We start from the raw sequence: 13920 nt of genomic DNA on the forward strand, positions 1-13920 counted from the left end.
TGCAATTATTAGTGTGAGGAAAGGGATATGCAGTGTAGTTAGGGTACTATATACCACTATAGTTAGATTCAATAATCTAGTTTCTGTAGGGAAAGTGTTAAGTGTCAGGGTGACCGTAGTGTAGTTTAGGGTGAACTTACTCTGACTGCTATGCCAGGGTGACCGAACTCATCCATGTCAGGGTGACCACCATAGAAAAAGATAATTTTTCTTAGAATTATTAGTAGAGCAGGGATGGGGTTCCGCTCCATTCACACCTGGGCGTTTTTGTTTCAGGCGTTTATTGGGCTTTTTTGTGGATGTCTTTGAAGGCAGGCATGACATCTAAACTTCTGTATAGGGGTATATATACACACACACATATATGTATATATACACATACACACATATATATATATATATACACATACACACATATAGGTGTGAAAGGAGCGGAACCCCATCCCTGCGCTACTGAAATAATTTCAGTAGCACAGGGATAGGGTTCCGCTCCTTTCACACCTTGGTGTTTTTGTTTCAGGCGTTTATTGGGCCTTTTTTGGGCGTCTTTGGAGGCAGGCATGACATCTGAACTTCTGTATAGGGGTATATATATATATATATATATATATATATGTGTGTGTGTGTGTGTGTGTGCATATATATAAGAATAAAAAAACACAATTTTGAAGCCCTAAAACCCAATAAATGCCCCTAAAAAGTGCCTAAGGTTCTGGGTCATACCTCAGGGACTATTTATCACACAAAAAAAAGTTCTTAAAAATTGTCATTTTTGATAGAGAGCCAATTATTGAAAAAAATTTTGAAAAAAGAGATTTCTTTGGATTTAGGGTCTGGGGGGGTCTAAAAAGTGTACCTGTGAAGTTTCAGCCCTGTAGCATGTCCAGAACCAGAAAAAAAAAAAGATAATTTTTCTTAGAATTTTTATTAGCACAGGGATGGGGTTCCGCTCCTTTCACACCTGGGCGTTTTTGTTTCAGGCGTTTATTGGGCATTTTTTGGGCGTCTTTGGAGGCAGGCATGACATCTGAACTCCAGTACTTCTGGAATGTTCTGGCCGAACCGAACTTTTCAAAAGTTCGATCATCCCTAGTGAGGAGGGAGTTTGGGTCAGTTGGGATCAATAGTCAGCTAATCAGAAGCCCCTTTACAATTCAACCAGAGCAATGTCTATTTTACAATGGTTATTTTGGTTCACTGAACTGTGTACATAATCATTTCTCATATTTGAATTTCTGTTACCAGTCTCCTGAAAATGCTAGCTGCCTGGCTGTCATGCTAGTATAAAACCAATATGAAGGTCATATTATATTATTTTATTTGCATCTTTTTCCAGATCTTTTAGCCAGAAAGCATTGAAACCAGAAAAAGCCAACATCAGCAACTACAACCCTTGTATATCTTTTATGACAAGTTGCCTTTAAAAATTGTATAGTGAATGTAAATTCAATACTTGCCTCTTTTCCAAAAATGTGATGTCCCTTAGATCCCTCCCCAGGCACTGACAAAGATTGGCTGCCGGAGGATTAAATGACAAATGTACGCATGAAAGTCATTTATCTGGGCAACACCACAGTGTTTCCCGAAATGTACAGTACATTGAGCTGCACATGGCTACATTTAAAGCAGAACAGGTAAGCATTCTGCAATACAATTGCTATTTTTGAACTTTTAGTTCTACATTAAGAAAGTATTACAGTCAGAGTTGACTTGCTGCCTATCCTTTCTTTTTGTCCTGGTGATTATTGTCATAGGAAAAAAAATTACGGGAAATCCAAAATGTCAGAGTTGTCACAAAAAAGGTGGTGAGGGTACATCTTCCAATGGGTACACCTGTTTTGGTGGTGTTCTAAAATTTTCTCGGACCCGTGAAAAAAATCGGACCTCGTCACTTCCGGTGATAGGAGTTTCAAGTGCGCATGCGCATAAGACATTATCTTGGTTTGGTAAACTAATAACACATAGCGGGCAGCTGAATGAGAGGAGGCGGGGCTGAGGTGGGACGGAAGACACCGCCGCGTCATCTGCAGAGCTGAATAGAGGAGGCGGGACGGAGGTGCGGCCGTGTAATAAATGCAGGACTTTAGCGACTCCTTGTTTTATTATCTTTAGCAATTATCGTATTATTTATCCTTAGGATTTCATTACATTTACTATTTATATAATACAAAATAAGAAATACTAAATGTAATGAAATCCTAAGGATAAATAATACGATAATTGCTAAAGATAATAAAACATAAGGAGTCGCTAAAGTCCTGCATATATTACATGGCCGCACCTCCGTCCCGCCTCCTCCACCAGCTCTGCATATGTGTCCTCCGTCCTCCGTCTCACCTATAATTTTGCCAAACCTCGAAAAATGTCTTCTGCGCATGCGCACGGACGACTCCCATCCGCTGTTTTGTGATGATCTATCACCGGAAGTGACGAGGTCCGATTTTTTCACGGGTCCGACAAAATTTTACAACACCGGCAACTGCCTAATATGGGATTTACTTTCCCTTTGGAGAGATCTCATTTTATTTTATGTTCTGCTTCTGAGTTTCCTCCCAGTAAGCCCAGAGCTCTGGAGGTCATTGGGTAATGAGTAAAGTCATTAATGGGGGGGGGGGGGGTAATTTAAATCATTGGCAGTGCTCGTTTGTCAGACTGGATGAAATTAAATCTATGGAGAGCCTGACGGCCACATTGTAGAACAGTGGTTCTCAACTCCGGTCCTCGGGACCCACTAACAGGCCAGATTTTAAGTATTACCTTGGGGGATGCAGACTAGAATACTGCAATCACTGAGAAGCAAATGAGATCACCTGTGATGTAATTTAGTTATCTTGCAAACCTGGCCTGTTGGTGGGTCCCGAGGACCGGATTTGAGAACCACTGTAATGTAGAATAGGAAGACAAATCATTGGACACCTTGCTCCTGTGTGCCCCTCTCAATATTAGGAGTAGGAGGTATTGAGAGGAGCAGAGAAGACAGTTTGGGTGATAATTGGAGACAAGATTGGTGATGTAGCTTGGGACAGAGTTGTGAATGGCTTTGTATGTTGTGGTTAGTATTTTGAATTTAATTAGCTGGAAATCGGGAGGCAGTGTTGGAATTGGCGGAGAGGGGTGGCAGACACTGAGTGGTTGGTAAGGTGGCTAAGTCTGGCAGCAGCATTCATAATAGACTGAAGAGGAGATAGCCTATAGATCAGTAGGCCTATGAGAAGAGAGTTGCAATAGTCGAGGCAAGAGTGAATGAGTAGCTTGGTGGTTTCATTTGTTAAAAAGGAGCGAGTTTTAGAGATATTACGGTGGAAAAGTCTACAAGCATTTGACGATTGGATTTGGGGCTGAAAGGAAAGATCAGAGTCTAGGATTACACCTTGTACCCTGGAATTAGGGGAAAGATTGCTGGTTGCATTACTGATTTTAAGTACAATGGTGGTCTCTAGTGGTCTGGACATTTGAAATCCCCACTTTTCTCCCTCTTCTCTGTGCAGAGCTTCTGCTGTTACAGTAAATCGGTCTGGTCTATACCAGAAGCACTGTGTGGAAAAGAGCAAGAAGATTTACAATTTCCAGACCAGTGCAGAGGCTGCGGAGGTGCTCACAGCATGGACCAGGTGGGATGGAGATGGAAAGGGTGTCCGGTGTTCACCTTTACATTTTTTTCATAAAGGAGAACTAATACTTTAAAGCCCAATTAAATCTTTGTTTTTTATTACTGTAAGGGCTCATGCACACTGGGCTTAACCGGTTACTGACCGGCCGCCACCTTTTTACTGCGGCAATGTGGCTCTGCTGCGCAAATCGACGTAGACCTACGTCGGTCGCGCGCAGGCAGCTAGGGGACAAGCACGCGCCGCCGGTGGCCCGCTTCCGCCCCCATTCAGTTGCAGGGAAGCCGATGCATGGGTCAGGTGGCCCCGATTGCCAACTGATACCCACGATCGCTCCCCACTGAGAGAGAAGAACAGTCAGCTGTTGGAATGCCCATAGAGCCCCTGTGATCCTTCTACATAGAATAACAGTTCTCTGTGATCATTTCAAAAGCCACGCCCCCCCCACAGTTAGAATCACTCCCCTAGGCTCACATTTAACCCATTAATCACCCACAATGTTAACTCCTTCCCTACCAGTGTCATTATTACAGTAACGGTGCATATTTTTAGCACTGATTACTGTAGTAATGTCACTGGCCCCCAAAAAGTGTCAAAAACGTCAGTTAGGGGTCCGATCTATCCACCGCAATGTCGCAGTCCCTCTAAAAATCGCAGATCGCCGCCATTACAAGTAAATAAAAAAAACAATAAAAATGACATAAATCTTTCCCATAGTTAGTAGACGCGATAACTTTTGCGCAAACCAATTAAAATACACTTATTGTGATTTTTTTCACCAAAAATATGTAGCAGAAAACAAATTGGCCTAAAATGTTAAAAAATGTAGGTTTTTTAATTTTTTTTGAGAATGTTATATAGCAGAATGTAAAAAATATTGTTTTTTTCCCCAGAATTGTCGCTATTTTTTTGTTTATAGCGCAAAAAATAAAAATTGCACAGATGATCAAATATCACCATAAGAAAGCTCTATTTGTGGGGGAAAAAAAAGGACATCAATTTTATTTAGGTACAGCGTCGCACGACCGCGCAATTGTCCGTTAAAATAACGCAGTGCCGAACCCAAAATATGGCCTGGTCATTAACCACTTGCCGACCGCCGCATGACTATTTACGGCAGCGGTCAGCTCCTCCTGGGCAAAGTGACGTATATATACGTCACTGGCCCGCGAGCCAATAGGGGGTGAGCGCGTGCCGCCGGAGGCGCGCTCCCGCCCCCGCTCATTCACGGACATTCCAGCGCAAGTGACCGGCGGCTCGGATGTCCGCCGGCCACCCGCTATCGTCCACTGCAGAGGGAGAAAGGCAGGCGGCTGATGTAAACAAAGCTACCTGTCATTCTCCCTGGTATAACTGCAGAGATCATACGATCCTGATATGTAGGATCGTATGTCTCTGTGGTTACATGAAAAGCCACGCCCCTTTACAGTAAGAAGCACACCCCTAGGGACACATTTAACCCCTGCCTCTCCAATAAAGTTAACCCCTTCACTGCCAGTGTCATTTTACAGTAACAGTGCATATATATAGCACTGATTACTGTAGTAATGTCACTGGTACCCCCAAAAGTGTCAAAAATGTCAGTCAAGGGTCCGATCTGTCCACCGCAATGTCGCAGTCCCGCAAAAAAAATCGCAGATCGCCGCCATTACTTGTTAAAAAAAAAACACCAAAAATGACATAAATCTTTCCCTTAGTTAGTAAACGCAATAACTTTTGCACAAACCAATCAAAATACGCTTATTGCAATTTTTTTTACCAAACATATGTAGCAGAAAACAAATTGGCCTAAAATGATAAAAAATTTAGATTTTTACATTTTTTTGGGGTGGAATTTCATGGAAAAAAAATATGAAAAATATTGTTATTTTTTCAAAATTTTTTTGTTTATAGCGCAAAAAGTAAAAATCGCACAGGTGATCAAATACCACCAAATGAAAGCTTTGTTTGTGGGGAAAAAAGGACATCAATTTCATTTGGGTATAGTGTCGCACGACCGCGCAATTGTCTGTTAAAGTCACGCAGTGCCGAATCGCAAAATAGGCCCTGGTCAGGAAGGGGATAAAATCTTCCGGGGCTTAAGTGGTTAAGGGGGAAAATCTTCCGGTCCAGAAGTGGTTAAATAATGTTGCTTTAACAGGCATTTGGAGTTTTTTTACTTTTGCCTGTAAAAGCAACTTAGTTAGCCTATGTGTCCATACATTGTAGAAGAGAAGTGTTTACTGGTAGAAAAAAAAAAAATTAACAAGCACATTCAAGAGAGTAGCATTTGGGCTGAAAAACATGCAAATGCATTTAGCGCTTCAACATTCATTTATTTCAATAGGCAATAAAAATTATACTCTGGCCAATGCAATCCATAAACGCTCAAATGCTTGACATGCCTAAACGCATGTGCAATACATGGCTTTGGGTGCATTTTTAAACTACTTTTTGCAGCCAGGAGTATAAGGCATTCAGAGGAGAAATTCAAACGCTCAGCGTGCATGAGCATTAATACTGCATAAGCAATAATAAATGCGGGTGTATTTTTTGTTTCTATTTTTTTATTATACTATTGTGCTGTAGCTAGGGTAAAATGCCACTGTGCTGGCTGCATGCTGGAGAAATAGGCCACTGCTACAGCTACATACTGTAGCTCTGCAATCTGTATCTCCAATAGTCTGACAACACCCCATTGCCTACCAACATTAGCTCCATGCCTATCAACACAGATCCTAAAGCCTCATACACACGCGTCGAAAATTGGCAGGGAATTTTCGGCCAACGTCCGATCTGCCGATTTTCGGCTTGTTAGTATGATGCTTCCGACAACCGACTCCGACTTTTCGTCCGAAAAAAATCTCGTGTGCAGACTATAAAATTTTTTGTTGGCCGTCACCACAACGGCCGATTTTCATGCAGTCAGTACAGATTTCGACAGGGAAAAATCTGATGAGCAAGACTGGGCATGCTCAGAGCAGAAAGAACACAAAGAAAGCAAACCAACACATGACATCACTTCTGAAGTAGAATTTTGTTGGGCGAGAAAATTTGTGTGCAGTCTAGAGCACATTCCAACCAACAAAACACAACTCTGGACAAAAGACGGACGATCGGTCGGCCGATAATCGTTACGTGTGTATGGGGCTTTACTCACATGAGAAATTTGGTGATGTCCTTTTGCCATGTGTATGCTAGACAGATGGAGTAATCGGTGAGGAAAACAGACACATGTAGGTTTTTTACAGTCAAAATTAAAATTAAGCAATGTTTAAGGATGAAAATGGAAATACCACAAATGTAATATTTTCTATTGGACTAAACTATGAAACACAAGACTAAATTAGTATAAAAAAGTAAGTAAGAATAAAAAAAGTATTACTCAAACTACTAACAGCTGACCTTGTCTTCCTTGCAGAAACCACTACTTTGCTTACTTTTTGAAAAAGTGAGACTTAGTCCCCGTTCACACTAAGGCGACCTGTGAGGCGACCTGGTCGCCTCACAGGTCGCCGTAGGTCGCCTTCCATAGGGAAGCTGCGGACCCGTTCTAATAGGAGCGACACAATTCGCTCCGACTTAGAAAAAGGGTCCGGAGCTCCTTTGGGGCGACCCGGAGGCGACCGCCATAGACTTCAATGTTATGAAGTCCGTGGCGGCCGCTCCGAGGTCACGGCGCGCTGCTCGCACCGCGACCTCGGAGGTCGCCCCCCCAAGTCGGATCGCCCCTATGTGAACGGGGCCTTACATTTTTAGCAATTACACTTAAAGTATGTATATTACCTGCATCGGCACAACTCCCGGTATGCGATCCTTTGAGTTTTCTGGTATATAGAGAGCTTTGAGCTGAGCATCTCCTGACAGAGTCTGTAGATCGTAGTTGAGTTTTTCAGCTAGTTCCATTTCAGACTTAATTGTTCTGTAGTCCTTTTTGTCCACCATAGAGAGAAGTTTGGAAGCCACTTCTGCTCCACTTTCTTCAAAGGCGTAGTTATCAGCCACTAGTTTTCCAGCAGTCTGGATGATGGAAGGAATTTTAGAGCGCAGGTTAATGATGTGTTGAGCAGCATTCATGGCCTCATTGGCTTGAATGACTACATGAGGTTCAACCCCTGAAACACTCCACACTTTGCCAGTCACAGAACTAATCACCACTTGATTAGGAATTGAGGCATAAAGCTGACTTTCCCCTACTTTGTACATACCAACAGACAAAGAGACCCCACTAGTTGGCTCACCAATAATAGTGGCTCGATTTAGATCCTTCATTGATCTTGTGAATGCTTCAGCTGCTGACCCAGTCATGTGACTTGTGAGTATATAAATGTCTTTGGAGGACCCATATCTTTGGCCAGCTACTTCTGGAAAAGTCCATATTTCAGTACCGGTGGAGGTGCTACGATCATACACAGTGTAAAGGTGTTGTAATGGCTCAGGATCAAAAAAATATGAACAAAAAATGGGTATGGCAGTAGAATAACCCCCGCTGTTGAATCTCATGTCAATAATTAAGGTACTTGTGTCAACCAACTTATTCCAGACAAGACTAACCAGCTGGGGCCCAATAGCTTTAATTATTTCTGCATCAGCCATCATGTCAAATCTCAGATATCCTACATTTCCCGGCAAAACTTCAATCTTGAATAAAGCATCAATAATGTAGTTTAGTTCCTCTGGGGAAGGGATTTTGGGAGGCTTGTCTTCCAAGACTTCTGGTTCTATGTCGCTGTAAAATACATGAAGTCGATGGTCTCCTGAGATTTCCTGAATGTCTGAAGTAAGCTGAGAAGCCAAAGACTCTAGATCCACCACAGATCGGTATCCACCCTCAGACCACTTGCATTTAAGGGCACTACTGACTTTATTAGCCACCTCTGGAATGGCATAGTGGACTTCTAAGAGCAGTCCAGTGCCCTCTACCAGCGCAGAGACTTTTGGGTGAAAAAGAATGATTTCCTTGGCTTTTTCCAAAGCTTCATCTGCTAGAACAATAGCATCTGGCACTACTCCTCCTCCAAGCCAACAGTCACCATTATTGTCTATAAAGTTGATCACGGGTACAGTGACACTCAACTGAGTGAGTTCAAGATTTAATGACCGTGAATGCATTAGGGTCCCAGATGTGATTTCGCCAATGATTGTGGCTCTGCTCAAAGACTGCATAAGATAAGCAAATTCTTCTGCTGATGTAGCAGTTCTGTGGCTGGTCAGTACATAGACCCCTCTTTGAGCACCATATCGTTTTCCAAGAAGATCAGGAAGGCTATAAAACTCTTTAGTATCATTTGATAGACGGTCATACGTGGTAAAAAGACGGATCCTAGACTCTGGCTCGTGGAAGTAAGACAGAAGTAGCGGAATGGCAGTGGAAGGCCCACCAGTATTATAACGCAAGTCTATAATGAGGTTTTTTGTGTTTGTGATTGGATCCCAAACTTTGTCAACAATGTGTGGCCCTAATTTACCAAGAACAGTGATATCAGCAAATTCATCAAATCGTAGGTACCCTATGTCCCCAGGGAGGATACTAACCTTAAAAACACTGTTGACTAAAGCTTGAAGAATATTTTCATCATCTGGCATATTCTGAGCAGATGGGAATGCTTCTGGCAGCACTGGAGTATCAGATTTGGACCTTATAATCAGTCTGGGGTCCTCTGTCACTGAGTGAAGCTCATAATTTAGTTTTGCTGCAAGATCTTCTTCAGAAATGACCGAGGCATAGTCCATGGTTGAAAGATGCTTTAACAAAGTTGGGATGCGGTCAAAGAAAGCATAGAAGTTTCCCAAGATGTCACTGAGCTGATACAGCACGCTTGGAATTTTGGAACGAACAGACAATATGGCCAAAGCTTTGTTAAGTGCATCCTCTGCATTCACAACAACACAGGGAAACACACCAGCTACTTCCCAACTCTGTCCAGTCAGTGGACTTATTGATCGGGATACAGGAACAGTGATGTAGAAATCTGATTGTCCAATTTGAAATTTCTGTATGTCCAAAGATCCACCTGCTGTTCTTTCTCCAACAACAATTGCCCTGTTCATGTGTTTAAGAATATAGGCAGCATCCTCTGCAATGCCTTTGGTAAACTTGCTTGTTAACACTATCACATCTTTGTTTTTACTGTATCTCTTACCTATCAAGGCTGGAAGTGTTCGTAACTCTGTTGTGGTGTTGGTTGGGCGGTTGTAAATGGTGTCTATATGGACAACAGGTTGAGCTTCAGTCAAGTAGGACACAACAAAGGGAATACCAGAGACCTTACCCTGAGTACTGTGTCTTAGATCCAAAATCAGAGCAGAACTTTGCATTAGCTTACCCCATATGTTCTTCACAAGAAAGGGACCAATTTGTTGAACAACATCTTGGCCAATTACATAGTCAATTCGAAGGTAGCCAATGTTTCCAGGCAGGACTTCATACTTAATGGAACGATCCACAAGGAATTGCAGCTGTTCAGGAGTTAAGGTGACTTCTGTCTCCTGCTTCACGATGGTAGATGGCTCATAAGATACAATGAGGCGAGGATCATTGAGTGAACTTTGTACCCCACTAGTGAAAACACTAGCTAAGGTTAAAGGATCGGAAACATGAAGCATCTCCCCACTCTTAAGTGCCTGTTCTATGGTCTCTTGCATTCCCACCAGGTTCTCAGGAAAGCAGTAATTGTCCAACAGTACTTTGGCCATGTCGAGCAAAAAGGATGGTTGAAAGACAGGGTTAGAAAAGGCATTATAAAAGAATAGTAAAAAGATCAGCGTCGGATAGCTGTTAGACATGTTGTTCCTGAGCAGCTGAATTTCTTCTGTCTGCTGCTCCTGAGAATGAAGAATTAAATGCAGGGCACAGAACAGCCAATTCTCTTTTATCTCTGCTAAACCTTTAATCACATTAATGAGACTATAAGCATCAGCACAAGGGTATTTCTGGGAAAACACCATACTGTCTGTACTGTGAGCATCTGTTCCCTTTTTTTCTTTTGTGGCTACAATGTGTAAAATGACTAGTAGTCAAACTTAGCAAGCTTGTAACTACATTTAAAAGAAACGAGGCCACTAGCAATAAGGATACAAATGAAAAACAGTTGTAATGACTCCATAGAAGCCATGGTTTTTATACACTGCACAGGTGGCCAACCAGCCAGGAACAGTTGAATGTAGTTTTGAATAAATGGCTTTGTACTATTAGGGGGTATCTCTGTACTATACTCTAGTGCAGGGATCTCTAAACTACAGCCCTCCAGCTGTTGCAAAACTACACATCCCATGAGGAATTGTAAAACTCTGACATTCACAGGCATGATGGGAATTGTAGTTCCTGAACAACTGGAGGGCATAGTTTGGAGACCCCTGCTCTAGTGGTTCTGAACGTATTGTTTGCCATTGGGGAAAAAAGGAATTATTTACATGGCTCCAACCACTATTCTGAAATTAGCAAGAATCCAAATTTTTTTTTGGGATGTGTGATGGAATAATACTGTGATGGGATGAAATGTGAACAGCTTCTGTTATAATAAGGCTCTACTGTGCCATATGTATATGTTAGAAACAGTGCCATCTTAAGAGCCTTATAGGCACGTGGGCAATGCAGTGCACTGGGGCCCCCTGCCTACACAATCACGCACAAGAATAAAAATGCAAGTATAGTAAGGTATATACTCCAGGCAGTAGTTGTACTCTCTTGTAGTATATAGTGTTCCCTGTAATATGTATATAGTAAGGTATATACTCCAGGTAGTTGTACTCTCTTGTAGTATATATTTGGTCCCTGTAATATGTATATAGTAAGGTATATACTCCAGGTAGTAGTTGTACTCTCTTGCAGTATATAGTGTTCCCTGTAATATGTATATAGACTATACTACAAGAGAGTACAACTACTACCTGGAGGATATATACCTTACTATATACATATTACAGGGACCAATATATAGTAAGGTATATCCTCCAGGACAGGTAGTTGTCTGTCTCTTGTGTCGTCGATCATCATCATGCCATGAGAGAGTTAAAAAAAAGAATATCAATAATCAAGCAGCCTGGCAGCTGGGCTGGCTGCCTTACCTTTACAACGGCTGCACATGGGAGGAGGTGGGTGGAGGCGGAGGTGGAGCCAGTCTTCTAGGCGCAGAGATGGAGGAGAGGAGGACGAGCCGATGAGGAGGAGGATCCTCCTCCGCTGTGCATCATGGGTCTGCTCTGCTAACGTCACTGGTTGCTAGATGCCAATCGGGCTGGCCTTAGCAACCAGTGTCTGTGCAGTGCAGACTCCAGCCACGGCCGCCGCCGCCGGGCGGAAAACAACAAGGGGGAGTCCCGGGCTGGTGGACAACGGAACAGGGGGGCCCTAGACCACCAGGGACATGCCACCATCCATGTGGGGCCCCTTGGCAAGTGGGGCCCCCGGGCAACCGCCGGGCATGCCGAGTGGAAAAGACGGCCCTGGTTAGAAACAGTTCTTAAAGGTTAACTAAACCCAATTTTAATTTTAGGTAGGGAATAGGGAAGGTCTAGAATCTTTATTACTGTCTGTGCCAGGGTGGAGAGATTCGCCCTCTATTTGTCCTGATGACCTATTGCCAAGGGGACTAAAAGAGAGGGAAAATAAAGCATGTAAAGCTGTCAAAGAAATAAGAACAGATGGGGATTCTTTCAACTGAGACACCTGTATTTTGCTGTCAACTAAGGGTAAACATAGATGATCCAATCTGGTTGCACAATTTCTGTTTGATCCCTTTTAGATTTACCAAAATCTTGTAATAGGAGGCTAAGAAATCTGTTCACTTTGTATGCGATTGCATGGGGCACTTGCATTACATAGATGTTGTAGGCATTAAAGGAGACTGCAAAGTACACGGTGAGTATAGGAGTGGATTCACTTTACTTTGGAGAGTTTTCTTCACTTCCTGTTGTGTCCCTGAGATAGCAAGTGAAGGGAAATCTCACATTGGAACACATACATAAAAAAGTTTTTTTGTAATATTCTCTATTCCATCTAAAGCTAATTTAAAACATTTTGTCTTTAGATAAATTTTACTTTTATTTTATTTATTTTTTTATTTAGTTGACTAACAATGCTTTTGAAAGTTTGTATGAAAATTAGGACAGAATATTTATACTGTCAGCATATTTTTCAGTGTTATAATTCATTAGGCTAGGATTGCACTGCTTTGATCTGACTTTCGTGCTATTATGTAGTGTACATTGGTTTGCGTATTTTATGGGGCTAAAATTGTGCTGGAATTGCACCAACCAAGGACAGTACAGGAACCTTTTTTCTAAAATCACACTGTGCTGAGTTGCAATGATGTGAACATGCACCAATGAAAACAATGTGATTTCCATTGTCAAGCGATTCTGTGCGACTCCAGTCAAATCTGAAAATTGCACTTCTTTTAACCCAGCCTTAGTGTAATGAAAGCATATGGGTGACCTCTGGCAGTAATTTATTCTGGGGTTAATAGACAAAATATCAGCTGTTTGAAAATGTCTCTTCTCACATTGGACTTTATGTATGCAAGCTCTTAAAAAAAGTTTAATTTGCCTTGAAGTATGCACATTATTACCCATTTGCTTCAGTAGTTGATGGCTCCAAAAATTGTAAGGGTGTCCAACATTTTGGTATTCCTGGGCCACATTGGAGGAAGAGGGATTTGCTTTTGGCTGCACATAAAATACACTGACAATAAGGATAGCTGATGAGCAGAAAAAGTCAGACAGATCACAAGTTAAAGATCACTGATATAGATAATGTACTTGTCTGGGTAAAAAAACATTTATATATATATATATATATATATATATATATATATATATATATATATATATATATATTTTATTATAAAAGTAAAAGAGGGCAACAGTGTGATACTTGACACTGTTTTTGATAAACAAATGCATCATTATCTAGTTGATTGGCGTAGGAGCAATTCTCAATGAATTCTCAAGGTATTCTGACTCCAATTGATGTAATAGTGATTTATCTCTTGCTGAGACCTATTCCTGGCCTGTATAAGCAGATGCAATCACCGCAGACATTCGTTATCAGATAGCTGAACTCACCAAACACCATTTCTTTCCATCCACATAGGTTTTATTGCAAGCAGTAGGTATAGCAGACAACAAAATGTAGCAGGTGATTGAAGGATGGTATCTGCAGGTTAAAACATGGTAATGTGTTCCCGGATGCGAGCAGATTGTGTGAACGGCCTAGACAGATGTGGCCATCTCTATCCCCACAAGCATAAAGAAGCAGGAACAGGTAATACATCATAAATGTGAGGGGACAAGAGGGAACACAGAAGGGAAAGACAGAAGGGCAAGTGCAACA

The 13920-nt window shown here is 41.9% G+C and overlaps 1 protein-coding gene across 1 annotated transcript in view; it reads right to left on the reverse strand.

Annotated features, from left to right (window-relative positions):
• Positions 1-10402, reverse strand: part of RBP3 (retinol binding protein 3) — a 51803-nt gene extending 41401 nt beyond the window's left edge. The window contains exon 1 of the mRNA XM_082268305.1: positions 7374-10402. Within this exon, the coding sequence (XP_082124431.1) occupies positions 7374-10373 (3000 nt within the window). The 5' untranslated portion in view covers positions 10374-10402. The remainder of the gene's footprint in view (positions 1-7373) is intronic.
• Between the last annotated feature and the right edge of the window lie 3518 nt (positions 10403-13920).

Source organism: Pelophylax lessonae, assembly GCF_965119305.1.
Source record: "Pelophylax lessonae genome assembly, chromosome: 9".
Lineage (NCBI taxonomy): Eukaryota > Metazoa > Chordata > Amphibia > Anura > Ranidae > Pelophylax > Pelophylax lessonae.